The 27,378-nt window shown below is 44.9% G+C and overlaps 1 protein-coding gene across 1 annotated transcript; it reads right to left on the bottom strand.

Annotated features, from left to right (window-relative positions):
- Positions 1-1,188: 1,188 nt before the first annotated feature.
- Positions 1,189-25,935, bottom strand: sspn (sarcospan (Kras oncogene-associated gene)). The gene is made up of 3 exons (XM_048554320.2): positions 25,602-25,935; positions 10,169-10,255; positions 1,189-2,137 (listed from the first exon to the last, which is right to left on the bottom strand). Exons 1-3 carry the CDS (start codon positions 25,866-25,868, stop codon positions 1,775-1,777), a joined length of 717 nt encoding a protein of 238 aa, XP_048410277.1. The 5' UTR covers positions 25,869-25,935; the 3' UTR covers positions 1,189-1,774.
- Positions 25,936-27,378: the final 1,443 nt, after the last annotated feature.

The raw sequence follows: 27,378 nt of genomic DNA, 5'->3' as shown, positions 1-27,378 counted from the left end.
TTTGTGTGTCTCTGTGTGAGTGTCCATGAGTGCCTCTGTGTGTCTCTCTCTGTGTTTGTGTGTGTCTCTGTATGTGTGCCTATGTGCATGCCTTTGTTTGTCTGTGTCTATGGCTGTGTGTCAGTGTGTGCATCTGTGTGTGTGTCTCTGTGTGTGTGTGTGTGTGTGTGTGTGTGTGTGCGCGCACATCTGTGAGAAGCTGCTGTTTCTGTCAGGCATTTACAGGTGTACATCCAAGTGTATAAGCAATTCCAGCTGTTGGAAGGTGCAGATGACCATGGGAAGGCACATTCTAAATCAGTGGAAGTGCTTCAGCTGTTGTCTCAAATTGTAAGTGGAGCTTGAACTAAGACTTTGCATTGACCAGTTCTTTGATATATGTGAGCTATGTTTTTGGTGTCCTATGATCATGTCAAATAATTATCAACACAAAAAGTCCTTAGCAACTTAAAGGGGCACTGTCAACTTGCGAGTGGTTTGTCACAGATTGCATATCCAATGCCAATCAGAGATATCTAAATTACTACAGTACCTGGGCATTTTACACCCTGCAACAGAAAGGTGCCATTTATGCCAGGTCACTGAATTGCCAATCCTGGTCCTACCAGTCTGACTGCCCTCCCCAGGAAGGGTAGGATAACCTAATGGAGGATCACCAGAGCTGTTAGCTTGGGGCTCACTGCAGAGGTGTCAAAGTCCCACCAGCATGCCACTGGCATGTCCTGTCTTGCCAGGAAAGCACAGGCTGGAGGAAACAACTCAAAATGGAGGGAGGGGTATGGGGAGAATGGAACATGCACTTCTGCATCATACAGTCACCTCGAAACAAGGATTCCCAAACTAGGGATCATGGGCTCCAGTGGGACTGGCAGCTGGAATCTTTGGGATCGTGAGCCCTAATGCAGCATTGGCTAGCATGGAGTGGAGACTCCTTTAAATAGCATTGCTTGTAATAGAGACCTTACTACCCTGCCGGACTGTGTCAGCCTGAATCCTGACCAAAAACCCTAGGGGGAGGGAAGTGCCTTTTATTTGAAAACCTCTATGTTACAGACAGTTTACCCCTAAGTGACTCTCACCCCCTCTCCTCATCCCCTCTCTCTCTTAGCAATTCCAATACCCAGCATCCCCCAACAACCCACCCCCAACCCCACTACCCATCCCTCCCCCTCCCCACAACTTCCCCCGCCCGCGTCATTTCCCACAGGCCTGCTCTGCTCCCCACAAGAACCACAGCCCCTCACAACAAGGGAAGGTCTCCATAACCTTCAAACGCCGAAGTGGGGTCACACCAGGCAAACATTTAGGAAGCAAGGCCTGACGCCCAGTGCCGCTTGGCTCACTCCTCCCACAATGCAGGAATCAAGGCTGTCTGAGGAGGTGAACTAACAATGCTTTCATGACAACAGCCCTTTCACAACTCAAAACCACGAGGTATTTGAACATGAACGCTGTGAACCATTTTATAACTCAGCCCCTTATCCCTCGGTTCCACGTTTCGGAAACCCTCTTGGGACTTTGAGACCCCAAGTGTAGTCAGGTTTGTTTTTACTGCATGGGTGTGTAACACTGTAACACATAACCCAGTGAATATAAACACTGCAGCTAATGTAACCACACTTCTCTGCATGAGCACTTTGAAAATTGCACACGTTCGTTTATACAATCAAGTTTTCTTGTTCAAAAATTAGCGAATACTGGACAAATTTCTCACTCTTTCAATAAACAGGCATCGGGTTTGATGCTGGGCGTCAACAGTTTGCAAACGTTCAAACTACACTTTTGACTGCTGTTGGCTGGCCTTAAAAGAGTTGTAGTACAGGCCAACAAAGAACACTTGGTATCTGTGTTTCCACATCACATAACAGGCCACAAGGCAGACAACGGCCAAGGTTAGGTTGAGGACCATCTGCAGGAGCAGATAGAGTTTGATTGTCGTGGTGACAGACTCACAGTCGGTCACATCGTTGTAGTGGAAAGTGCGGGCGATCAGGTCGTCTGGGTCCTGTTTGCAGACGCAGTGTTCAGGGGTCATCTGGCAGCTGAATGTAGTGATCTGGTTATAATGGTGAGCAGCAAAAGCCACGGCTGAGATGCAGAGAATCAGGCTAAGAGCGCACAGCAGGAAATACAGCAGCTACAAAAAAAAAGGCCAACACATCCTTGTTAAACATAGCTGAGATTTAAGCCTCTTTAACTTAGCTTTATCAGTGTTCACCTTTGATACCGATTGAGGTGCAAGTAGACCATGATCTAAACAAATGGCAGACCAGACTTTGAGGCTGACCGGCTCAAACCTGTTACCGTGTATTTTCTTACCATCCATCCTCAGGGTATGGCTGCAAGATTTTAATGCCTCCCCACTCCCAAATATGATTAGGTTTTTAGATTAGATTCCCTACAGTGTGGAAACAGGCCCTTCAGCTCAACAAGTCCACACCGACCCTTGAAACATCCCACCCAGACCATCCCCCTAGAACCCACACATCCCTGAACACTACGGGCAATTTACCACGGCCAATCCACCTAGCCGGCACATATTTCGACTGTAGGAGGAAACCGGAGCACCCGGAGGAAACCCACGCAGACACGGAGAGAACGTGCAAACTCCACACAGACAGTTACCCGAGGCGGGAATCGAACCCGGGTGCCTGGTGCTGTGAGGCTGCAGGGCTAACCACTGAGCCGCTGTGCCACCCCATGTACTTTATTCACCCAAGTTATAAAGGTTTATTATGTTCAAGTTGAACCTTACATAAAGTCCCATGGACACTCTGACGACGTTCGATCCATTTACAACTGAAACAGAAACCAGGAGCAGGCTATTCGGCCCTTTAAGCCTGCTCCACCATTCAAAGTGATCGTGGCAGATCCTCGAACTCAACTTTCTCCCCTACCCTTTGATGCTTTTGAAATTTAAAAAAAAATCTTTTTTTCTTGAACATATTCAAAGAATTGGTCCCCTCAACCTTCTGTGGCAGAGAATTCCACAGGTTCACTACCCTCTGAGTGAGGACATTTCTCCTCATCTCAGTTTATGATGTGTAACTAACTGACAGCATCTCCCCACACCTAAATTAGTACAGACAGAGAAACTTCACTGATTTTAGTCTATCTCAGTATAATGCTTGCAAAGGTACCCAGACAGGAAGATAGAAATGCTAAGTATAAATGACAGACATGTTTTGGTCAGGCATATGTAACGAATGATTACCTGCTCTCAATTACCCATTAGAGTTTGATAACTTTTGAAATTCACTCATCTTTGCTTTGTCAATATCAAGCAGTCAATTTCTTCTCCATTTAATTCTAGAATTTGGAATGCACCACTCGGTCATGGACAGCTCGTAGCACTGGGAAACCAGTAGCCTTCTGCTAGGCCCAGGAGAGTCCTTCACTGAAATGGGGAGCCTCCATCAACAGTATTTATCTCAGTTTACACGATGGAATAGGCCCTTGTGCAGAATGATGGAGCTACTCAGGCAGAAACTCAATAAAAACCATTGCAGATATCTCTCTCTCTCTCTCTCCAGGCCTGATTTACAAAGGCCCAATTCCTTAACTTTTATTACCCCTTTCACAGGGGCAATTGGGAAGATATTGTCGGACTTTCTTCATGAACTTGCAGTGTGCACGATGGAGCTGAATCATATGGGGGTGTTACAGAAAGGGAGCAGGATTCTGACTCAGAAACAATAAAGTGACAGGGATGTAGTTGCACATCAGGGCAGTGTGTAGGTGAAAGGGGTCTTGCAGCAGTGGTGTTCCTGTGAATCCATTGACTGTGTCCTCCCAGTTGGGCTGGTCACAGGTCTGTCTAAGGAGCCTTGGTCAGTTGTTGCAGTATATCTTGTAGGTGCACACACCGTTGCTCTGGGTACCAGTGATGGAAAGGGTCAATGTGTAAGGCTGTAGCTGAAGTGCCAATCATGTGGGCAAAAGGCTTCATCATCATATGAATGGGCTTGTTGGTCTTTCTCCAGTGGACTTTTGAATTTCGATTTTTCAAGCCAGATCTCCATCTTTACACATTGTCATCAGTTTGGGCTTGAGAAGACTTGTACAGCAACTGTTTCTGGAGCTCACACCAACACTGACAACGTGGTGGCTATTCTCAGCAGCTAGGAGATAACCAGGGACCCATGCAGGACACCAGCTGCTGACCAGTGCCTACAGGGAGCAGGGTTGTGTGAGCCTGCTGACACGGCCCCTTTGTTTTCCACAGGGCTAAATATTTTCACGCTGCCTTAGTGCTCCCTCTGATGGACCGTCCCCGCTGGCCTCATTCTGAGGAGACTGCAGACACCGAATGCTCATAAGCAGGCACCTTTGGGACAGCTGGGGTCCCGAGGTTGTAGGCTTGCTCACTGAGCTGATGGGTTTAGTTACAGACGTTTCATCACCCTGCTAGGCAATATCATCACCAGTGAAGTGTTGGTGTTCCACCCACTTGTTATCTACATACCTCGGTTTGCTGGGGTGGTTGGCATCACTTCCGGCTCTGTTTTTCAGTGGTTTGCATATCAGGTCCAGTTCAGTGTATTTGTTAATGGAGTTCCAGTTGGAATGCCAGGCCTCCAGGAATTCCCTGGCATGTCTCCGTTTGGCTGTTCCAGTGTGGATGTCCATTCTTGGCCTGCTGAGTTGGAGTACAACATCATTTGGTGTGCAATTTCCCGCTCGTATTTGTGGTGACGGCTGTTGGCATCGTTGACCATAACCCTTATCATTCTGCGGCTGTTCTGTGCCTGAGGATTGGTAATACTCTCTGCTGGGGCCCAGCTCTCCCTCTGTCCTGGTTCCTCACCTTATGGCCCACTTGATTCCCGGTCAGTGTTCCAGGATCTAGGAACCTAATTATCATGGTTGGCCTGTTTTCTTGAAGCGGATAGGCCCTCAGGGCACTCCTAAAAGTGCTTCACAGCCAATAAAATACCTCTGAAGTGCAGTCACACTGTTAACATGAGGAAACATTACAGACCATTTGGGCACAAGATCGCATCGACAGCAATGTGATTCATGAAAGGGCACTCTACCGATGTTGGTGAAGTGGAAGCCTTGGCCTGTACACTGCATACAGTGCAGTGCGGTCACCCCATGGTGTTCTCTCAAAGATAGCACCTGCTGTTGTAGTTTAGATTGACCAATGTTCTTAACTTTCCTTTCCTCCCTTACATTGGCATTCTGTACATAGTGGTCTTCCCTTCAAGATCCCTCCATCTCATGATCCAGTTGAAGTCTGCAGCTTACTCTGTAGATAATGATATGTCTTCATTAATCAGAAACCATTCCAATGGCTGAATACAACATTAAGCCACTTCTAACTTGTGCAGTAAAACGCAATGAACTTGCGCTGAAATCACTACATAGTCAATGTGTTGTTGTGAAATAAATTCTGGCTGTGACCAACAGATGTTTTAACTGGTTGGAGGTGGTGTGTTAAAGTCCCACAGCTAATCTGCAGCGGGACATGTCCAAGCTGTTATCATCATATCAGAGCGTGTGACATGAAGCTAGAAAGGTCTCAGTTTTCATTGTTATTGGAGCCACTTGAAGCATGAAATGTTGATGGAAGTGTGCTATTGTTTTTAGCCGAATTGTTTACTATTAGCGCAGGCAGTAAAGTGCCTGTGACTATAATATATGGATATGTCAGGAGCTGTAACTAGTATCTATTGGATCTTTCAGTGCTGCATTACCCAGCTGTAAACATTCATAATATGAGACATAACATAACATATTACTCTTTCAGGTTGGAATATCGTGCTGAAGGCAAAGATTCACAGGCTGCCTTCATTAGTCACGGTACGGGGTTTAAGAGCAGGGAGAGTATACTGGAATTGTATAAAACTTTAACTAGAGTATGGCATGCAGCTCTGGAATCCACATTCTAAGAGATTTGTGATAGCACTGGAGAGGGTGCAGAGGAGATTTACCAGGATGCTGCCAGGGCTGAAGAGTTTCAGTTATGAAGAGAAACTGGATAGCCGACATTAAAAGCCTGAGGAGGCACGTGGGAACCTCCTTGTCTTGGTCAGATTTCCAAATGCAGCAGGTCTGGCCTATTTTTGAGCAACAGAGTGACCCTTGGGAGAAACCAGATCACTGCCAACCTGCAGCCCCACTGGTCAGGCATTCTGACCATGACATTTTCAAACGAAAAAACGTATTCTAAAAAGAAAGGCTTGCATTTATACTGCCTTTCACGACCGCAGAATATCCCAAAGCACTTATCAAATGGTGAATGAATGACTGTTTCAAAATGCAGGCCCTGGCCCCAGGAAGCACGGCAGCCTGTATGTACACAGCAAGTTCCCACAAACCTTAACACGATCATAATGGCCAGATAATCTATTTGAGTAATGTTGACACATGCAACAGCCAGGGCACAGGGAGAATGCTGGGGGTTTCAACTTATGCCAGAGAACTTTCTTTACATTGGCCAATAAAGCAGAACCTCGGCTTATCATCTCATCCAAAAAAAACGGCACTTCCAAAAGTGCAGCACGCATTCAGTGACTGTAAAAGGAGTGTCAGTTTTGGTTTTAATGTGTCTGAAGTGATACTTGAATATACAATATTCTGACTGGCACACAATGGCACCTGGGCTGGCACCTCTCTTTCCCTGAGGTGTAGAAAAAAAACTATGTGGTTCTCTCCTTCATGCCCACCAAGGTGGCAAATATCACTAGTATTGTGGGTGGCATGGCGGCTCAGCGGTCAACACTGCCGCCTCATGGCACCAGTGACCTGAGGTTCGATGTCACCCTTGGCAGAATGTCTGTGTGGGGTTTGAACACTGTCCCCGTGTCTACATGAGTTTCCCCTGGGCGCTCCAGTTCCCTTCCATAGTCCAAAGATGTGCAGGTTAGAGTGGATTAGCCATGGGAAATGTAGGGTTACAGGGTTAGGTTGGGGGTGTTTGGGATCCGGGTGAGATGCTCTTCAGGAGGTCAGTCTACACTCGATGGACCAAATGGCCTGCTTCCACACTGGAGAGACTCTTTGATACTCTGAGGATTACTGTCTCTCTACAAGAACAAGAACTGCATTTGCAAAACAGAAAGCAAGAGCATAAAGCACTTTGTGTTTTGCTACATTCTCTTTCAATACATTTAAGACACAAATGCAAGGATTAGCGAGCAACTTGTATTTATTTAACAACATCAGCAGAAATTACTGCAAAAGGTCAGCAGGTCTGGCAGCATCTGATTCATTCCTGGTCCAGTGGCCCTTCCTTAGAACTTGTAATTATTTGGGATAACATGGTGTAGAGCTGGATGAACACAGCAGGCCAGGAAGGCTAGCCTTCCTGCTCCTCTGATGCCGCTTGGCCTGCTGTGTTCATCCAGCTATACACAGCGTTGTCTTAGATTCTCCAGCATCTGCAGTTCCTATCATCTCTTGTAATTATTTCGTGCCTTCATCATAGCTGGGACATTTCAAGGTGCACTAGAAAAAAATAAAATCTGACCCTTAACCCTAGAAGGAAGCAATAGGGTACGGAGTGGGTAAAATTCTGGGTTTTAAGAAGCATAATCAAAGAAGAGAAAGCTTAAGAGGTGAAGAGTTTTGGGGGAGAGGTGATTCTAAAAAATAGCGCTTGGCCAGCTACAGCATAGCTGCCAATGCGTGAATGAAAGAAATAGAGTTCATTCTGTGTTTATATGTTTTGGAACACGTTTTCCAATAGTACATGACTCATGTTCCTATCAGTTTAAATAATGAGCTCTGCCAGGAATAAAACATCTCTTCATGCCTCAACTGGACTGTCAAGCAATCTAGCAGTTCTAATTCCAGGTAATTCTCTTTGCTTCTCATTTCATCATTTCTTAGTAGACAGGTGAGTAAGTGTTAGTCAGGTTCAAAGTCTCTGGTCAATTTCCAATCCACTTGCCTTCATTAACAAAACTGATGTCATGGATCAAGGTAATAAAATGTGAGGCTGGATGAACACAGCAGGCCAAGCAGCATCTCAGGAGCACAAAAGCTGACGTTTCGGGCCTAGACCCTTCATCAGAGAGGGGGATGGGGTGAGGGTTCTGGAATAAATAGGGAGAGAGGGGGAGGCGGACCGAAGATGGAGAGAAAAGAAGATAGTTGGAGAGAGTATAGGTGGGGAGGTAGGGAGGGGATAGGTCAGTCCAGGGAAGACGGACAGGTCAAGGAGGTGGGATGAGGTTAGTAGGTAGATGGGGGTGCGGCTTGGGGTGGGAGGAAGGGATGGGTGAGAGGAAGAACAGGTTAGGGAGGCAGAGACAGGTTGGACTGGTTTTGGGATGCAGTAGGTGGAGGGGAAGAGCTGGGCTGGTTGTGTGGTGCAGTGGGGGGAGGGGATGAACTGGACTGGTTTAGGGATGCAGTAGGGGAAGGGGAGATTTTGAAACTGGTGAAGTCCACATTGATACCATTAGGCTGCAGGGTTCCCAGGCGGACTATGAGTTGCTGCTTGGCCTGCTGTGTTCATCCAGCCTCACATTTTATTATCTTGGATTCTCCAGCATCTGCAGTTCCTATTATCTCATGGATCAAGGACTTGACTGTCAATACCTCATTAAATCATGTACTCATTTTGCTTCAAAGGAACGACTGTTGTGTTAGTCTAGCAGATGTAAATTAGTGTTCTGGACCAAAACAATATACTATTGAAAGCACTCAAACTAGAATCCCCACAGTGCAGGAAGTTACTATTTGGCCCATTGTGTTTACACTGAGTCTCTAGAAGAGCTTCCCACCCAGGACACACCCCATCCCTGTAATTACCAATAACTAATCCACCTAGCCTACGATGTAAAGAATGGAGGAAATAATTACAAAAAAAAAATGATCCATGGAATCAGACTTCAGTCGCAATGATAGGCTGGAGAAACTGGGATCATTCTCTCCAGAGAGGAGAGGTTCAGAGGGGATTTACTAGAGTCATAGAGTCATATGGCACGGAAACATACCCTTCGTCCAATCAGTCTATGCTGAACATAATCCCAAACTAAACTAGTCCCACCTGCCCGCTCCTGGCCCATATCCCTCCAAACCTTTCCTCTTCATGAACTTATCCAAATGTCTTTCAAACATTGTAACTGTTCCCACATCCACCACTTCCTCTGGACGTCTGTTCCACACACGAACCACCCTCTGTGGAAAAAATTTACCCCTCTTGTCTTTTTTAAATCTCTCTCTCTCTCACCTTAAAAATGTGCTCCTTAGTTTTGAAATTCCCACCTCAGGGAAAAGACCACTACGATTAACCCTATCTGTACCCCTCATTATTTTATAAGCTTCTATAAGGTCGCCTCAGAGATGGTCAAAAATCACAAAGAGGTCCAGACGGCGTGGACAGGAAGAAACTGTTGCTATTAGGGGCAGGTGAAGAATGAAAGGGAACACACTCATGATGGCCAGGGAAAGAAGCAATGGCGACGTGCGGATCAACTTCTCCCCAAATTTAGGATCTTTAACACACTGCCTGCAAGTGTGGAGGTGGCAGATTCGGTCACTCCCAACAATAAGAAATTCAATAACTGTCTTAAAAGGAAAAGATTTGCAGGGGAACAAGGTAAAGGCAGAGGAGTGAGACTGCTGATAAGCTCTTTCAGCAAGTTAGTACGGACATGATGGGATGAGTGGCCTCCTGAACTGTAACCATTCCATGATTCAATAATAGAGGCCAGTGTAATGCTGTAACATAAATGAATGCCCTGCAGGAGGTAAGTTTCTATTTAGTCACCAGGAATGTGCTATTGGTAAGTCTGTCCACCATGTGAGATTGACAATCAAACTTTCTAAAGATTTATTAAATACTTCATTACTTTTATCACCTCTAGTGATGCTCCAATTCATATCGTCACACCTTACCTTGTGTAGAAAAACAGGTTATCTGCCTAGAGAACTTCAACAACTGATAGCAACAAATTCATCAGTGACTGCCCAGTCTATTAACTTTAGTGATATCTCACTTGATTGAGGAGTAGACAAACTTGCAAATAGATAGAACTGAAAACAAAAAATGCTGGAGATCACAGCGAATCAGGCAGGACCCAGGCAAAGAAAGTAAGTTAACACTTCAAGTCTAGATGACTCACATAGATCGGCCGTTATCCAGCCCCATTGTGAGACTGGAAAATGCACTGAAGGGATTGTGACTTGATTTCATCTGTCATCAATTAATTACCTTTATGATAAACTGCAGTGTTGTCTTTTCATTGACCTGGTAAGTGATGCAGTACATGTAGAATCCAAGTAATGCAGCCACACAGATCTGGAAAGTAAAAATTCCATGTGAAACATGTAGACTATTCTTTTCTTTAAAAGGTTTGTCATAGCTTATTACAGAATATTACTCAGTCATTCTTCACACTACAACATTCCTGCAACAATAAATGTTCACACTGATTTTGTGCCAGCAGATAAGCATTCTTTCACATGTACATTAGGCAAACAATATTTATGACTAGAACTTCAATGTTTACCTTTGGTACAATATGCTTTAATTAATAGGTACTTTGTTCAGAATAAATGTTAATCAGATATTACATATTCTCCTTGGCAAGTAAGGTTGTGTATAATTTAAAATGTGATTGATGTTTTATGTCTATTTTATGTGCAACATTTATGGGTATACATAAACAAAAAGATATGACTGACTATTAGTGACCTAAGCAAACCATCCAGCCCTTGAGATCCTAAGATCTTTTGTGGTGACATGTATACTCACTCTGAATGCCAGGTCAATTCAAATTAAAATCCTCAACCAAATCCCTAAACATACTCAAAGAAATTCAAAGTGAGCAGCATTTCCCCAGCTTCTTTCTCACTGTTATCCAGGATTACTGAAGAATCTGGTCTACTGGTCTACCTGCTATTAAATGCTCCTTCGAGAGGCACTTCATAAAGTGTCAATGTTAGAAATGACCACCAGTAATCTTTCCTTGGCTGAGCTTAAAAGATGCAAACCCCAGACGGCGTCCCTTTCTGAGCTCCCAAAGCACTGGTGAGAGAAAGCGTTTGTAAAGCTGAGAAAACTCAAAGGAAGTGCCTGACAGCATCTGCCAGGAAACACTGCAACACTGAAACAGTTTAATTTTCCTTCTGAGTGTGACGGCCACGTTATCAAAGTTGGCAGCTCTTCCCCTTCCATGCTGGCCTTGGCTGAGACTGTGGTGAGCTATTTTCTGGAAGAGCTGTGCTTGAGGAGCCGCTTCAGAGAGCCTGTATGTGAATGTGCTTTCCTCTATTCTGAATTAAAAGCAGCTGAACTTCAGAGGCTGAACAAAAAGTGCTGATCTGTTCCTTTGGGCCCCTGGCCCTGGGGAAACATTTGCCTCCAGCTCACTATCTGCTCAGGGTTAACTTTGACCTGCCCCTCCTTAGGGAGGTAACCACTTTGCTGTTGGAGGTCCAGGGACAGAGAAAACTGGGGAAATCAGGCCGGATTTTAAAATAGTCACAGAGGTTTAGAGTGTGGAAACTGGCCCTTCGGCCCAAATTGTCCATGCTGCTCAGTTTTCACAATTAATCTAGTCCCATTTTCCTGTATTTGGTCCATATCCCTCCATTTCTATCCCATTCGTGTACCTGTCTAAATGTTTCTTAAATGACAAAATTGTACTCGCTACCACCACTACCTCTGGCAATCCACTCCAGACACTCACCACTCTGTGTGAAAAATAACTGTCCCTCTGGACCCTTTTGTATCTTTGCCCTCTCACCTTAAACCTATGCCCTCTAGTTTTAGACTCCCCTACCCTGGGGGAAAAGCTGTTGGCGATCTACCTTATCTATGCCTTTCAAAGGAGGTAAGAAGTTCATACATGTGCCCTCACCCACTCTCATGCCTCCTGAGAACACACTTACCAACCCGTCACTGTCACCCACCCTCCAGCAGCCCAGCCCATGGGCACTTACATGCCCATTCATTCAAATACACTCTGCATTGGCACTTTAAGTGACCACGATGTTATGGCAGGAAGGTACGTATTAGCATGAAGGACAGGAAGGGCACAGAACTGGCTTTGTGAGCATGGCGGAAGGATTGAATGGAGACTAGAGAAGAACGTAAACTAATAATTGGGACAAGGCCCCAAGAAGCCCAAAGGGAAACTTTTAACCATCGCTGCACTTATCCACCTCTGTGACTGTCACTGAGGTACCTCTGGGGGAGGTGGGGGTCCAGTTCCTGCACTCCCTAGAATACAAGATATGGGATTGATAGAGGAGGTTAAACTGTGAGGTCTGATCACAACAACACACCTTGAAAAAATCCAGTCACCTGCCCCCCAGCCCCCACCCACTCTCTGACAAATGATCAATTCCTGAATCTGACTGGATTATAGGGAAAGGGGGTTTGAGATACAAGGTTAAATGTGACAGTCTTAGAGCAGAAAGCAGGACAAACTTCTTTACACAGAGCCTGTGAGGTGGAGGAGTTCATTTCCAGGAACAGTGGCTGGGACAGGGGCTCTGCTGATATTTAAGATTAGATCAGGGGTGGCACGGTGGCTCAGTGGTGAGCACTGCTGACTCACAGCACCGGGAACCTGGGTTCAATCCCACCCTTGGGTGACTGTCGGTGTGGAGTTTGCATGTTTTTCCACCTGGTGCTCTGGTTTCCTCCCACAGTCCAAAGATGTGGTTGGTGGCTGATGTTGGCATTTAGCTGGAGTGACCATGATGTCTAGGGATCTGCTGGCTAGGTGGATTAACCGTGGGAAATGTGAGGTTATGGAGATAAGGTGGGGCAGGTGGGATGCTCTTCGGAGGCTCGGTGCAGATCGATGGGCCGAATGGCCTCTTTCTGCACTGTAGGGATTCTGTGAATCTAGGCTGAATAGCTGGGATGAGGGGAAGTGTGATATTAGGAAAGGCCAAGTCAGTAAATGCGATTCGACTGATTTGCACCTATGGAGCTATCAAATGGATGGGCCGAACAATCTATTCTGAGGTCGCAACTTCTAACTGACAAAGCCACTTGTCCACAGGAGGTGGGTCAGACCCATGAAGGTCCATGCAGACAAAACCCCAAGGATGGAAGCCCTTCAGTGTAAGGGAAATATCTTGGGCACTAATTTAAACCAGAAACATCTATCTGTGTGTTAGCAGCAAAACAATCAGAGATTGGCACAGATCAGTCAAAGTGGTTGAAGTGAATGATGCAGCTACCTCAAAGACTGAATTTTTCTCATGTTCCTATGCCATAAACAGACAGGGTCTGAGTATTAATGTCAGCTCTATCTTCAACTGCTGCAAACATATCGAAATGCTATGATAAAGTCTGGGCTACTGTCCCAGTGAAAATGAACTCTCTATTCTCCGTCCCCACAAGACCCTAAAGCCACCCTTTGAACAATCAGCATGGCAAAACATGGATACCATCAGACAGCTTTGCCGAAAGCGTTCTCAGAAATTCCAGGCTGGAAGACTGGGTGGGTGGGGGTAATGGTTCAGGGTGAATCTCTTCCCCTTGTATCAGAGCAGGAAACAGGCCCAACTTGGGATAAGGGGGAACTGCACAAAGACTACAACCCTCTGACAGAAGAAATTCCTCCTCATTCCAGTTTTAAATTGACTGTGCCCTCTGGTCCTAGACTCTCTCATGAGGGGAGATATCCTCTCAGCTTTTATCTGCTGTCCCTGCGTATTGCATTTGTATTTTATGCACAAGTCCTTTTGCACTGCAATTTTCTGCATTTTACTTCATTTACATACTATTGTTCTTTTGTTCTCCCTTCCAAACTGAGCCATTTCACATTTTCCCACATTATACATCATTTGCCAACTTTTCACCCACCCACTCATCAATATCTCCCTGTAAACTGCTTGCATCCCTCTCACGACCTCACTTTCCCTACATTTGTGTCGCCTGCAAAGGGGCCCATTGTAATAAGAACATTGGATGATAAGAAACACTGGCCTATGTAAGCTGATGACCCTTGAACTACAAGTCACGCTGACAGGAAGGAAGTTAATGAAAAAGCAATCTTGCTGACAGAATTCTTGGGAGGAGGATAAGCCGATCTCTGTCAGGAGATGTTCTGTTTGGCAGAAAAATATCAGGAGCTCCTGGAGGCACAGTGTGAGCTGACTATAACAAAAATCTTAAATCTAGCAAAGTGTGTGAGCAGCTCGGAGATGTTAAAGAACTGGGTGCTTTTCGTAAGTGGTCAAGGAGCTAACAGGGGTTGTTACTGTTTGGTCATTTGAAAAGACATTCTTAAAAAGCTATATCTTCAAGATTCATAGAATCCCTATAGTGCGGAAGCAGGCCATTTGAGTCCATACTGATCCTCCAAACAGCATGCTCCTGCCCCATGCCTGATTTTCCTATGGCTTATCCACTTAATCTATACATCTTTGGACTGTGGGAGGAAACCCACACAGACACAAGGAGAATGTGCAAACTCTGTACAGACAGTTGCCTGAGGGTGGGAAGTAAACCTGGGTCCCCGGCGCTGTGAAGCAACAGTACTAACCACAGGGATAATGGGAACTGCAGATGCTGGAGAATTCCAAGATAATAAAATGTGAGGCTGGATGAACACAGCAGGCCAAGCAGCATCTCAGGAGCACACAGAGCTGCACTGAGAGAGGGAGTGTTTGGAGAAGTGTGCTGAGCCAGTAATAATGCTGGTTTTGACCTGCCCTTCATGAATAAGGAACAGCACGTGTAAATTACAAAGCTTCATGGTGTCACATTTGTACAGGAAGTGATGGGATGCTGTGGTTGCATTAATTACATCAACAATTTAAAGGCAAGTTACTTTAGTTAAAGTATCATGTGCTGTTCAATCACTTTTAACTGTGTTGATTCAGTTTCCTGCTGAAGCAAAAATTGTAAGAAATTGTAACTGGTTGGTAATTTCTTCTTCAGAGGTTATTGAATAAGTCTGGCTAGTGTGGCTTACAAAGTAGAATAATAGGAGGCTGGAAGAACACAGCAGGCCAGGCAGCATCTGGCGGAAAGGAGCAGTCAACATTTCAGGTGTTACCCTTCTTCAGGACTAGATGTGGGAGTGGGGGGGGGGGGGGTAGGGGAGCTGCAGATAAAGAGGGGGTGGAGGGGTACAGGTGGAATGGCGGTGATAGGTGGACACTGGTGGTAGGTATGACCTGGTTGGTCAAGGGGAGCAAGACAGTTGCCCCAAGGAATCACAATGTTTAGCTACGGGTCGAGTTTCAGAAGATTAAAGCTAAGCAAAAATGCAACTGGAAGAAGATAAGGGAAATGTGCTGTGGGGGACAACAGTGTGTTGTGTGAAACCATGTCCAGTCTGTACCAATGAGTTGCAGCAACAACAACGTCCTGTCTACACCAGCATCAATTACCCACTGTAAAGTAAGTCCCATTCATGAGCACACTAAAAGCTAGCATTCCAGCAAACTAGTCATTAATTATGAGAGGACAATCTCATGCTCATTATTATAAAATAATTGTTCATCCTTATAGGAACTTCATCTTATTAGAATTCATTAATCTTTATTACAAAACTATCAACGTTAATTTATTATTGGTTCAATTAATCACAAACATGAGATTAAAGTCCTGCACCACACGTTTACAAAATAATAAAGGAATTGCATCTTCATTGCTAGTAGCCATACTAATGTCAGTATCTTTAAACTGAAGACTGACAGGCTTTCCAGGTTAGAATTCTGGGAGAAATTAACCCCCCGAACTCTCAACATTAAGTTATGGTGTTTTGGTAGTGATGCTGTTATATTTTTCTGTCTTTGGGCATTCTGGAAAACAGAACAGTCTTGTTGCACGGCCACATTCTGCCTCCCCAGTGGTAGGCAATGGTCCCAAATGGGCTTTTCCACTTCAAAGATTCATCATACTGTGTTGCATCACATCGCATAAACTCTGAAAAACAGTAAGAGGCCTTTCAGCCCAAATGGGCTAGGTCAGCATTATGGTCCAAGTGAGCCTGTTTCTACTATCTTCATCAAACCCAACAGCGTATCCTGCTAATTCTTAACTTCTGATGTGTTTGCCCTGGAGGAGATGCTGACTCATCAGTGGAGTGTGTACTAGGACACGGACTCAAATCCTACCGCATTAGCTGATAGAATTTCAAGTGAATTAATCACAAAATTCAGGAACTGAAAATTAGTCTTAATAAAACCATCAACCTGAAAACTACCATCAAGAAAAACCCATCTGGTTCTCTACTGCCCTGCACAGGGATGAAATCAGCCATCCCAACATGATCTAGCATATTGTCTGACTCGGGAATGGACACTTAGTTCAAGGGCAATTAGGCATGGGAAACAAATGCTGGCTTCGCCAATGACACCCATATCCATATGTGAGCAATTCTGCGCGTGTGTGTGTGTGTGTTTGTGTTTGTGTGTGTGTATACGCGCGTGATTGATTCCACATTTGTGCGACTGAGACTGAGTCAGAGGCACACACAACCAGGCACATGCTCTCCTCGTGGGAAAGCAGGATTATTCTCCCTGACAGTCAGCCTAATAGTGATTCACACACCTATTTGAAATCTGCCAAGGCCAGCTTGGAGTGTGTACTGCCACAGGGTGAACCAAAATCAGTGTTAGTTCAACTCAGCTCCTTAGCTTGTCCCAGTCTCATCACCTTGACTGGATTTGGTGCTTAGTCTGCATCTCTCCATATCTTTTTCTTAAACCAACAAAAAAGGTACCATTATTTAGCAATGCTGCCTGGCATCTAAGTTATAATTTATTTTAAGTGATCAATTTTGTTTCGCTTTTGAATTGTTTAGTGTTTCTGAAATTCCCATGTACTATTGTACCACACCTTATCATCATCATACAGCACAGAGCCAGATCCTTCGGTCCAACCAGTCCATGCCGAGCACAATCCCAAACTAAACTGGTCCCACCTTTCTGAGCTCGGCCCATATTTCTCCAAACATTTCCTATACATGTAATTATCCAAATGTCTTTTAAAGATTGTAACTGCACCCACATTCACCACTTCCTCTGGAAGTTCATTCCACATGTGAACCACCCTCTGTGTAAAAATTTCCCCTCGTGTCTTTTTAAAATCTTTCTCCTCACGTTAAAAATATGTCCCCTGGATGGAAATCTCCCACCCTAGGAAACAGACACCTGCCTTTCACTTACCCTTCATGATTTTTCTATCAGGTCACCCCTCAACCTCCTTCACTCCAATGAAAAAGGTCCCAGCCTATCCAGCCTCTCCCTATTATTCAAACCTTGCGCTTTGATATATTTTCATGTATTACCTATAAATGTTTACCTTACCTCTGTGTTGTTTTTGATCAGTTGCAGGGTTACAGGAATAGGGTAGGGGTGTGGGACTGGGTTGGTTGTGCTTCAGAGGGATTGTATGGACTCGATGTGCCAAATAGCCTGCTTCAACACTGCAGACTCATTGATTGTTTTCTCTAAGAACAAACTGAGACAGTTGCAGATTTAACTTTCCCTAGCCATGTACATTGAACCCAAATACATGAAAAGCGCTCACCACATTGTGTGTGCAGTTTCTCGGTCATCCTCCAGACATTCTCGCAATCTATGCGATTTTTTTCACTTAATAAACCACTACCAAATCACCAGTTTGACAAATTAAACCTTTAACAAACTACAACCAATCCCCCACTAGGGACAATGCAACAAAATCACAAAGGAAGGGAAACAGGGAGGGACCAAATCTAAATGGAATTGGAAGGAGAAAGAATGTACCCGAGGCTCTGTGGAGCCCAGCTTCGCTGAGATCTTAGGTACCTGACTTAAAGACACAAATATGGAGCAAATTATCCCAATTGCAATTCAGGGATCACACAGAAGTTGCAGCAGAGCAACAGGCCATTTGGCCCAACAAATGCATGCTTCAGAGATAACACAGTGTGAAGCTGGATGAACACTGCAGGCCAAGCAGCATCCAAGGAGCAGGAAAGTTTGACGTTTCGGGTCGAGACCGTTCTTCACACAATGCACGCTTCACACAAGTTTCCACCCACTCTGCTTCACCCAATCCAACCTGCATGTCCTATTCTTTTCCTCCACTCAGGTTACTGACCTAGCTTCTCATTAGGCTTTTATTTACTTGTTCATAGAATGTGGCCATTTCTCACCCCATCCTCAGAATGAGGCCTGCTGAATTACACATAGACCAGGCCAGGTAAGATTATTGGATTTCTTCGCCTCAAGAATATTCATGAACCAGACAGGTTTATATCATCAATCAGATACAGTTTTACTCCTTACTGAGGCGAGCTTCATATTCCAGGTTTATTAATTTAATTCAAACTCCACCACCTACTATTGCAAGTCCCCAGACCATTAGTTTCAACTTCTGAATGAATAACTCCGTAATATTACCTTCCTACATTCTGCAACGACTCACTACGGTAGAATATTCCACGTTTTTACCACTCTCTGTGTGAAGAACTTTCTGTGGAGCAAATGTAATTGGTTGAGGGAATGTTGCATCCATCAAGTTTCTTCAGTTCATAAGAAGATTCATACGGTGCAGAAAAAAGCCCTTCGGCCTACCCAGTCCGTACTGAAACAGCTACCACTAAAAGTGTGCTAATTCCAATTTCCTGAACTTGTCCCATATCCTCGAATGTTATGTTATTTGAACTGCTCTTCCAAATTTTTTTAAAGGTTGTTAAGGTTTCCAGCCTCCACTATCTTCCCAGGCAGTGCATTCCAGATTCCCAACTAACACTGAGTGAAAATGATTTTTCCCAAATCCCCTCCGAATCTCCCACCCCTTATCCTAAAACTGTGCCCTCTCGTGATTAACCCCTCAACTGAGGGAAAGCAGCTGCTCTCTATTCACCCTGTCAATATTCCTCATAATTTTATACATCTCAGTCATGTCCACCCTGTTTTCTATGCTGTAAAGGAAACAATCCAAGCCTATCTAGAGTCTCCTTACAGCTCAATTTCTCCATCCCAGGCCACATCCTGTGAACCCCCTCTGTACCCCCTCTAGTGCTATCACCTCCTTCCAACAGTGAGGTGACCAGAGCTACACACAATACTCCAGCTGTGGCCTGAACATGCTCTGTACTTTACCTCCTTGCTCTTACACGCTGTGCCACGACTGATGAAAGCAAATGTCCCATATGCTTTCTTAACTATCCTATTCCTGTGCTCTATTGACTTCAGGGATCTGTGACTGATTACTCCAAGACCCCTTTGTTCCTCAAAGCTACCTGGCATCCTGCCATTCGTGAAGTACTCTCCCATTTTGTTTCTTCTTCCAAAGTGCATTACCTCACCCTTATCAGGGTTAAATACCATTTGCCACTGGTCTGCCCATCTAACCAACCCACTGAGATCTTCCCAGGAACCCAGAAGGTCTGTTCAATCTGTTCCAAACTCTTCCAATTAAAGCCATTAGCATCGTGATTCCTAATCCGAAATGCTTTGTCTCCCACTTTTGTTCTCTTCAATGGTTATCGGGGTAGCTTGTAATGTATCATTCAATCATAGTCTTATTGAATGGCAGAGCTGGCCTGAAGGACAAAATGGTCTAATCCTGCTCCTTGTTCATACATTCACAGGTTGGTGCAAACTGCCTGGCCTGTTAAAATCTCAAAACCTGCAGGAATCAGCACTGAAGTTTGGCTTAGGTGGCAGCATGAAGTGGGCGAGACTGAATCAGCTATTTGCTTTGCGTCCTCTATGGGCAGGTTGTCCATTTTCTCTCACCAGCTTTGTACCATTTCCCTGAGAACACTTCCACTCTTAAACCTCATTTAATGCCACACGTGTGTTTTAGAGCTCACCAACTTGCGTTTTCTATTTCCTCCCAATTGTTCTTACTTTCAAAATGGGTGAATAAGCCAACCTAATACAGAAGGAACTAAAACTATAGAAGCAGCAGATTCCTGTAGACTGGAAACTGGGATTTCTCTCCCTGCCCATTTGGAAGCTCCATGTCATAGACTGGTTGAATCTTAAGCAGGTGATATTTTAAGGATATTCTGGCTGCAGGAATAACAGCTAGTTCGTGCCAGTTTGTACCTTCAAGCCTTCCTGCTGCAACGGGGAGTCCCTGACTCATTACATTTCTGTAAAACTATCGTCAGTATTCTGAAACAACAAATCAGAAATTGCTGGAAAAGCTCAGCAGGTCTGGCAGCACCCATGGAGATAAATCAGAGTTAGCATTTCTGGTCGATTTTGCTTCTGCATTCTTCCTGTTGCATTACCGCAGGATCACTTCCATTCCACAATGACAAACCTGTTTCCCTTTGTGTGATTTGCTTTTAAAGCTAGAACAAGGAGTGTGTCAACATTGACAGCTGATGCACATGCACAAACATTTGAAAGCAACTGCTGTGCAAAGGAACGGCTTGTAGCTGCCCAGTCTGTTTTCACCAGGATCTTTATCTCAGTCCATATGCGGAATTGGATTTCCTTCCAATAGTCTGTGTTAAACTTCAACTAAGGTCCCAAAGGGTGAAAGAACAATGGAAGAGATAGCAATTATTCATACCAACCTCCTTTAGCATCTTGATGCCCACTGTATTTTGTTCCAATGAAAACTTATTTTAGCCAGAGCTTTTTTTTAAAAGCTTTTTAAATCTTATGACCTCCAGGCTGATATTTTGTATTATGCTGGTTAAGTGTAATCATTAATTTAAAGTTCAACCTTTTTCACTCTCCACAGATGCTGCAAGACCTGGTGAATGTTTCCAGCATTTTCTGTTTTCAATTCTGATTTCCAGCATCTGCAGGATTTTGCTTCCTGAAAACTCTCCTCACTTGACAATTATACTCTGAGTGTCACTTCACAGAAATCTGATTGTGAATCTTTAATGGGGCCTCTTAGATGCATAGTTAATATTGCATGTCACATTCTGGGACTCCCCTTATCCTTTTAAGCAATGTATCATTTGACTTGAAGTACTGTAATTAATCAAAGATCATGTAAGCAGTTACTTAGTCATTTTTTCTATTTAACCTATTTTTCCTGATTAATCTGTTCAAAGATGTAATTACACAGCTCTGAAGCAGTGGACTTGAACTTGTGCCTCCTGGTCCAGGGGCAGGGGCACTACCACTGTGCCAAAATAGCACCCCCTGTATACCATGACATTACTCACTCTATATTAGATAATCTATTGTTCATAAAAACAGTTATTGCTAAAACACAGAATTCTGCTGCTACAGGATAATGAACTATTTTCTATTTAACACTGTCACATACTACTGGGGAAGATAGGACTTGAACCCAAACCTCCCAGCCCAAAGGTATGAACACTACCACTGCACCATAACAGCCCCTAAAAAAACTGTTGTATGTAACTTAAACTGTCCCTTTAAGGCCACCTTTTAAAGATTAATTACATCCCAGTTACTCCTAGCAAAATCTGAGATGACCAACCAAATCAAATCTACTCAGCCTCTTAAAATTTTAAGATATCTTAAAGATTTAAGATCTCTTGGCTATAGCAACAAAACCGTCACCGTGAAGAAATTACATTTATAAATAATTATAGTGCAGGATGTCACACAGTGTTATGGGAATAGCTCAGTGGAGTCTTGTGTGAATTTGAAGAGAGGCAGGTGGGAGCTTTGGTTAAATTTTAGTTTCATGTTATGTAGAGCAGATCTCAAAATATCATCCATTATGCTGGATAACAGCTTGACATTATTATAGAAATAGTTGGTAGCTTTCTGCTGAATACTGAGTCACAAAAGAAGACAAACTAACAGTAGAAGTCTAATTAATAGACAATATGAAGCAGTTGTTAGACATACATACTGGTTACAGACTTGACACTTGACAGCCCCCTGTGGTAAAGAATTCCACAGATTCACTACCCTCTGAGACAAAAAAGTCTTCCTCATTGGTTTTTAAAATAATAAGGGGTATAGATAAGGTGAAAGGTCCCTAAAGGAGGGGATTTCAAGACTGGGGGCATATTTTTAAGATGGGAGGAGAAATATTCAAAAAGGACATGAGGGTAACCTTTTCACAAAGATGGTGGTTCGTGTGTGGAATGAACTTCCAGAGGAAGTGGTGAAGGAAGCGACAGTTACAACATTTGGATAAGTACATGAATAAGAAATGTTTGGAGAGATAAGGACTGAGTGTAGGCAGGTGGAACTAGTTTAGTTTGGGATTAGGGTCAGTATGGACTGGATGGACTGAATGGTCTGTTTCTGTGCTGGATGGCTCTGTTAAATGGGCCACCACTTACTCAGACAGTAAGCCCTCTGGTTCTAGACACTCCCACATGGGGAAACAACCTCTCCACATCTACCCTATCAAGTCCTCTAGGAATCTTATGTGTTTGATCAACGTTGCCACTCATTCTTCTAAACTGTAATGTGACTGACTCTGAAGTACATCTTGAAATGGCCAGCAAACCACTCATTTTAGAACATAGAACATAGAACATAGAACAGTACAGCACAGAACAGGCCCTTCAGCCCACAATGTTGTGCCGACCATTGATCCTCATGTATGCACCCTCAAATTTCTGTGACCATATACATGTCCAGCAGTCTCTTAAATGACCCCAATGACCTTGCTTCCACAACTGCTGCTGGCAACGCATTCCATGCTCTCACAACTCTCGGCGTAAAGAACCTGCCTCTGACATCCCCTCTATACTTTCCACCAACCAGCTTAAAACTATGACCCCTCGTGCTAGCCATTTCTGCCCTGGGAAATAGTCTCTGGCTATCAACTCTATCTATGCCTCTCATTATCTTGTATACCTCAATTAGGTCCCCTCTCCTCCTCCTTTTCTCCAATGAAAAGAGACCGAGCTCAGTCAACCTCTCTTCATAAGATAAGCCCTCCAGTCCAGGCAGCATCCTGGTAAACCTCCTCTGAACCCTCTCCAAAGCATCCACATCTTTCCTATAATAGGGCGCCCAGAACTGGACACAGTATTCCAAGTGCAGTCTAACCAAAGTTTTATAGAGCTGCAACAAGATCTCACGACTCTTAAACTCAATCCCCCTGTTAATGAAAGCCAAAACACCATATGCTTTCTTAACAACCCTGTCCACTTGGGTGGCCATTTTAAGGGATCTATGTATCTGCACACCAAGATCCCTCTGTTCCTCCACGCTGCCAAGAATCCTATCCTTAATCCTGTACTCAGCTTTCAAATTCGACCTTCCAAAATGCATCACCTCGCATTTATCCAGGTTGAACTCCATCTGCCACCTCTCAGCCCATCTCTGCATCCTGTCAATGTCCCGCTGCAGCCTACAACAGCCCTCTACACTGTCAACGACACCTCCGACCTTTGTGTCGTCTGCAAACTTGCTGACCCATCCTTCAATTCCCTCGTCCAAGTCATTAATAAAAATTACAAACAGTAGAGGCCCAAGGACAGAGCCCTGTGGAACTCCACTCACCACTGACTTCCAGGCAGAATATTTTCCTTCTACTACCACTCGCTGTCTTCTGTTGGCCAGCCAATTCTGTATCCAAGCAGCTAAGTTCCCCTGTATCCCATTCCTCCTGACCTTCTGAATGAGCCTACCATGGGGAACCTTATCAAATGCCTTACTGAAGTCCATATACACCACATCCACAGCTCGACCCTCATCAACTTTTCTAGTCACATCCTCAAAAAACTCGATAAGGTTTGTAAGGCATGACCTACCCCTCACAAAGCCGTGTTGACTGTATTTGATCAAGCCATGCTCTTCCAGATGGTCATAAATCTTATCCCTCAGAATCCTTTCTAACACCTTGCAGACGACAGACGTGAGACTTACCGGTCTATAATTGCCGGGGATTTCCCTATTTCCTTTCTTCAAGAGAGGAATTACATTTGCCTCTCTCCAGTCCTCAGGTACGACTCCAGTGGAGAGCGAGGATGCAAAGATCTTCGCAAGTGGCGAAGCAATTGCATTTCTCGCTTCCCAAAGCAGCCGAGGACAAATCTGATCCGGGCCTGGCGACTTGTCAATCTTAATGTTTGACAAAATTTTCAGCACATCAGCTTCGTCTATCTCTATCCATTCCAGCATGCACACCTGCTCTTCAAAGGTTTCATTCACTACAAAGTTGGTTTCTTTCGTAAAGACAGAAGCAAAAAACTCATTTAGGGCTTCCCCTACCTCCTCAGGCTCCACACACAAGTTCCCTATGCTATCCCTGAATTGCCCTACTCTTTCTTTGACCATTCTCTTACTCCTCACGTAAGTGTAAAATGCCTTTGTGTTTTCCCGGATTCCTTCTGCCAAGCCTTTCTCGTGCCCCCTCCTGGCTCTCCTCAGACCATTTTTGAGCTCCTTCCTTGCCTGCATGTAATCCTCTCTAGCTGAACTTGACCCTAGCTTATGTAAGCTACCTTCTTCCTTTTCACTAGAAGCTCCACCGCTCTCGTCATCCAAGGTTCCTTAATCTTACCCCTTCTTGCCTGTCTCAGAGGGACATATTTACTCATCACTCCCAACAACTGTTCCTTAAACCTTTTGTTCCTTTTGTGGGCAATTAGAGACTGCCAACAAATACTGGCCATGTTAGTAACACCCACATTCCATGAAAGATTTTAAAAAACAAAAAAAAAATCCGTTATACAATAGCTGAAATCTAAAATTAATCCCAGTGAGTCAAGAACAATGTGTCTTCAGATGTAGCAGTGTGGGCTAAAGCAGACAGATATAGATCAGTCCCAATTGTGAAGCTGTATGTTATAAATTCCAGCAGCCACATTTCCAATGGAAAGTGCGCACATGGACGTGTCACTGAAATCTCACTCGGCTGGCACTGAATTGTTTTGAATACATTTCCATTCGGGTTTTCAATTAAGTTGGCAACACGTACCAGCAGTTGCAGGATTTTTGATTATGTCAGCGTTGCAAACAAGTGGAACGGAGTGGTTGCAAAATGTACTTCGTGTTTCATTGTAAAAAATGTGATCGTTTTATGCACTGAAGCACAATCAAATTCGTCACTCCCACCAGAGAGCAATACTGTAGTACCGCCCCCACCCCGCCCACTGTTAAGTCTAAAACAGAGCTGAAGTTTCACGTAACTATTATTATTCACCACTATTTGTTTTCCAAATCCCTGTTAAGGGGGAAAGGCTGCCAAAATATATCTGACTCTTTCTACACTCCAACTGTTTCCTTAATTTCCTAAGACTTACGAAAAGTTACAATAGTCAATTTTTTGTGCACAAAGAGGGCTGACAGTAGAGTCGACATTTTTTGTGTGTGGCCTGACAGTAACCGAAAGATTATCTTAAGAGCTGGATGAAGAGTAACCTTCCTTTGGAAGCCCTCCCACGGTGTCGATTTGGTGAAATATTTGAGCCAGCGCCCCGTTGAAAAAAAATGCTCAGTTTGCGCCTGACCAGGCTCGTGTACACTGTAACAGTTTAGTTGCGGGGGATATTAGACACAGCGGCAACAGTGTATCCCTGGAGATTGTCACAAAACACGATGTATCCGCCGTTATGTTTGCAACAGCTCTCAGGAAAAAAAACACAGCCTCCCCCCAGCAGTGACAACTGTAAATACAAAGCAACAACTGGTCTGGCATGCATCGGTTTGGATAAAGCAAGAAATGAGAGTTGTGAAGCAAAAGAAAAAGGCGGTGATTTTGTACATGGGGAGGGGGATCTATTTTAAAACAAACAAACACACACACACGCACTGCTTACAATGATGCCAACCCAATACGGGGTGTCTCTGGCCAGCAAAGAGGAGCTGATAGTTTTCATTATGAAGGCGACCACCGCTATGGTAATGCCCAAGACCAGTTGCAACAAGGCGATGAGGATGGGGAAGCGGCAGCCGCAGCATTTGTGAGAGTCTTCCTCGCTTGCCGCTTTGCTTTCTGCTGGCCTGCCCTTCTGAGGGTCCGCTGCTCCGCTCTCCCCGCCGCCACTGCCCTGCTTTCTCTCCTTCTGCTTTCCATCCGCTCCCATTGCTTTTCTTCCCCCCTCCCTTTCCAGCCGCTCCCGACGAGACGCTATGTGTGTGTGTGCAGGGCGTTGGTGCTGGCGAATCGATTCCTTTTGGACAAATATGGAAAGTATTTTAAGGGGCAGTTCTTACAACCCCCCCCCCCCCACCTCCAAACATACACACACACACACACACACACACACACAGACATAGCCCCAACAGGAGAGAAGTGGGGGGAAAGTGAGGGGGGATCCGGACAGCCCACAGCATATGCCCTTCCAGGGACCTGTATAAATCCCCCCTCAGCTTATCATGGAGAGAGGTATTACTTTCCGTTTCAAATTGGAATAGCAATCTCGACTGGAAATTTACACCACCGCAGGAAAAGAAAACGTTTATTCCTCTGGCTTAATTTTTTTCTCGTTGGATGTGGGTTTTCAAACCATCATATATATTCCCCATCCCTAACTGCCCCTTGAGAATGTTGGCGGGGTTGGGGAGTCAGCTGTCTCCTTGAACCGCTGCAGTCCACATGCTGTGAGTTGGCCCACAATGTGCTTTGGGAGGGGTTTTCCAGGATTTTGACCCAATGACAATGAAGGAACGGCAATATATTTCCAAGTCAGGGCAGTGAGGGGGATTTGGTGGGGAACTTGGAGATGGTAATGTTCCCATGTATCTGCTGCCCTTGTCCTTCTAGGTCAGCCCAGAGGCCCAGGGCAACTCAATGAGGGCTCCAATCCAACCTGCACCCGGTGTTCTCAAATACAGCCTGGACATGGTGTGAAGGGGCGTACTTCCAGTTAGGAGTCTACCGCTGATTGGAGAAGCAATGAGGTGTGTGAGCCTTAATTTGGCTCAGGCCTGGGGGCACTGGTGCTCAAGTGCAGGGGACAGGAGCTGGCCTGAGGACGAGACTGGGAGTGGGGCTGAAGAGGAGGAGGAGGGGGTTTGAGGATGAGGCTGGCAGCGGGTCATGAATAAATGACTAAATTGAAAATGGTGGATCAAGCACACAGAACTCTGGATATGTGTGTGAGTGAAAATATGTGTGGGTGAGAGAAAGAGAGAGACTGGAAAGCAACGAACAAGACAGAGAGAGGGGGAGACAGAGAGAGATAGTGTGGGACCCTGAGTTGAGGCATAGGAGGCGATGAGAGAAGGATGGAGTGTGGGAAGCTGTAGAGAGAGAGAAAAAGCAGAAAGTGTGGGAGACTGTGGGAGACGGAGGGAGTGTGGGTGATTGTGAGAGGGAGGGTGTGTGGCAGACTGAGACAGAGGAAGGGAGTTTGGGAGAGAGAGGGGAGTGTGGGAGTCAGAGAGAGAGGGAAGGAGTATGGGAGGATGTGAAAGAGAGGGGAAGTGTGGGAGGCTCTGTGACAGAAGGGGAGAGGGAGGGAGGGAATGTGGGACGATGTCAGAAAGAGGGTGAGTATGTGGAAATCTGTGAGATGGAGTGGGAGAAAGAGATGGAGAGAGTGTGGAAGGCTTTTTGAGAGACAGGAAGTGTGGGGGGCTGAGGGGGAGTAG

Source organism: Stegostoma tigrinum, chromosome 25, assembly GCF_030684315.1.
Source record: "Stegostoma tigrinum isolate sSteTig4 chromosome 25, sSteTig4.hap1, whole genome shotgun sequence".
Lineage (NCBI taxonomy): Eukaryota > Metazoa > Chordata > Chondrichthyes > Orectolobiformes > Stegostomatidae > Stegostoma > Stegostoma tigrinum.
Note: the sequence above shows the minus strand (reverse complement) of the source record. Positions and strands in the feature narration are given on the sequence as shown.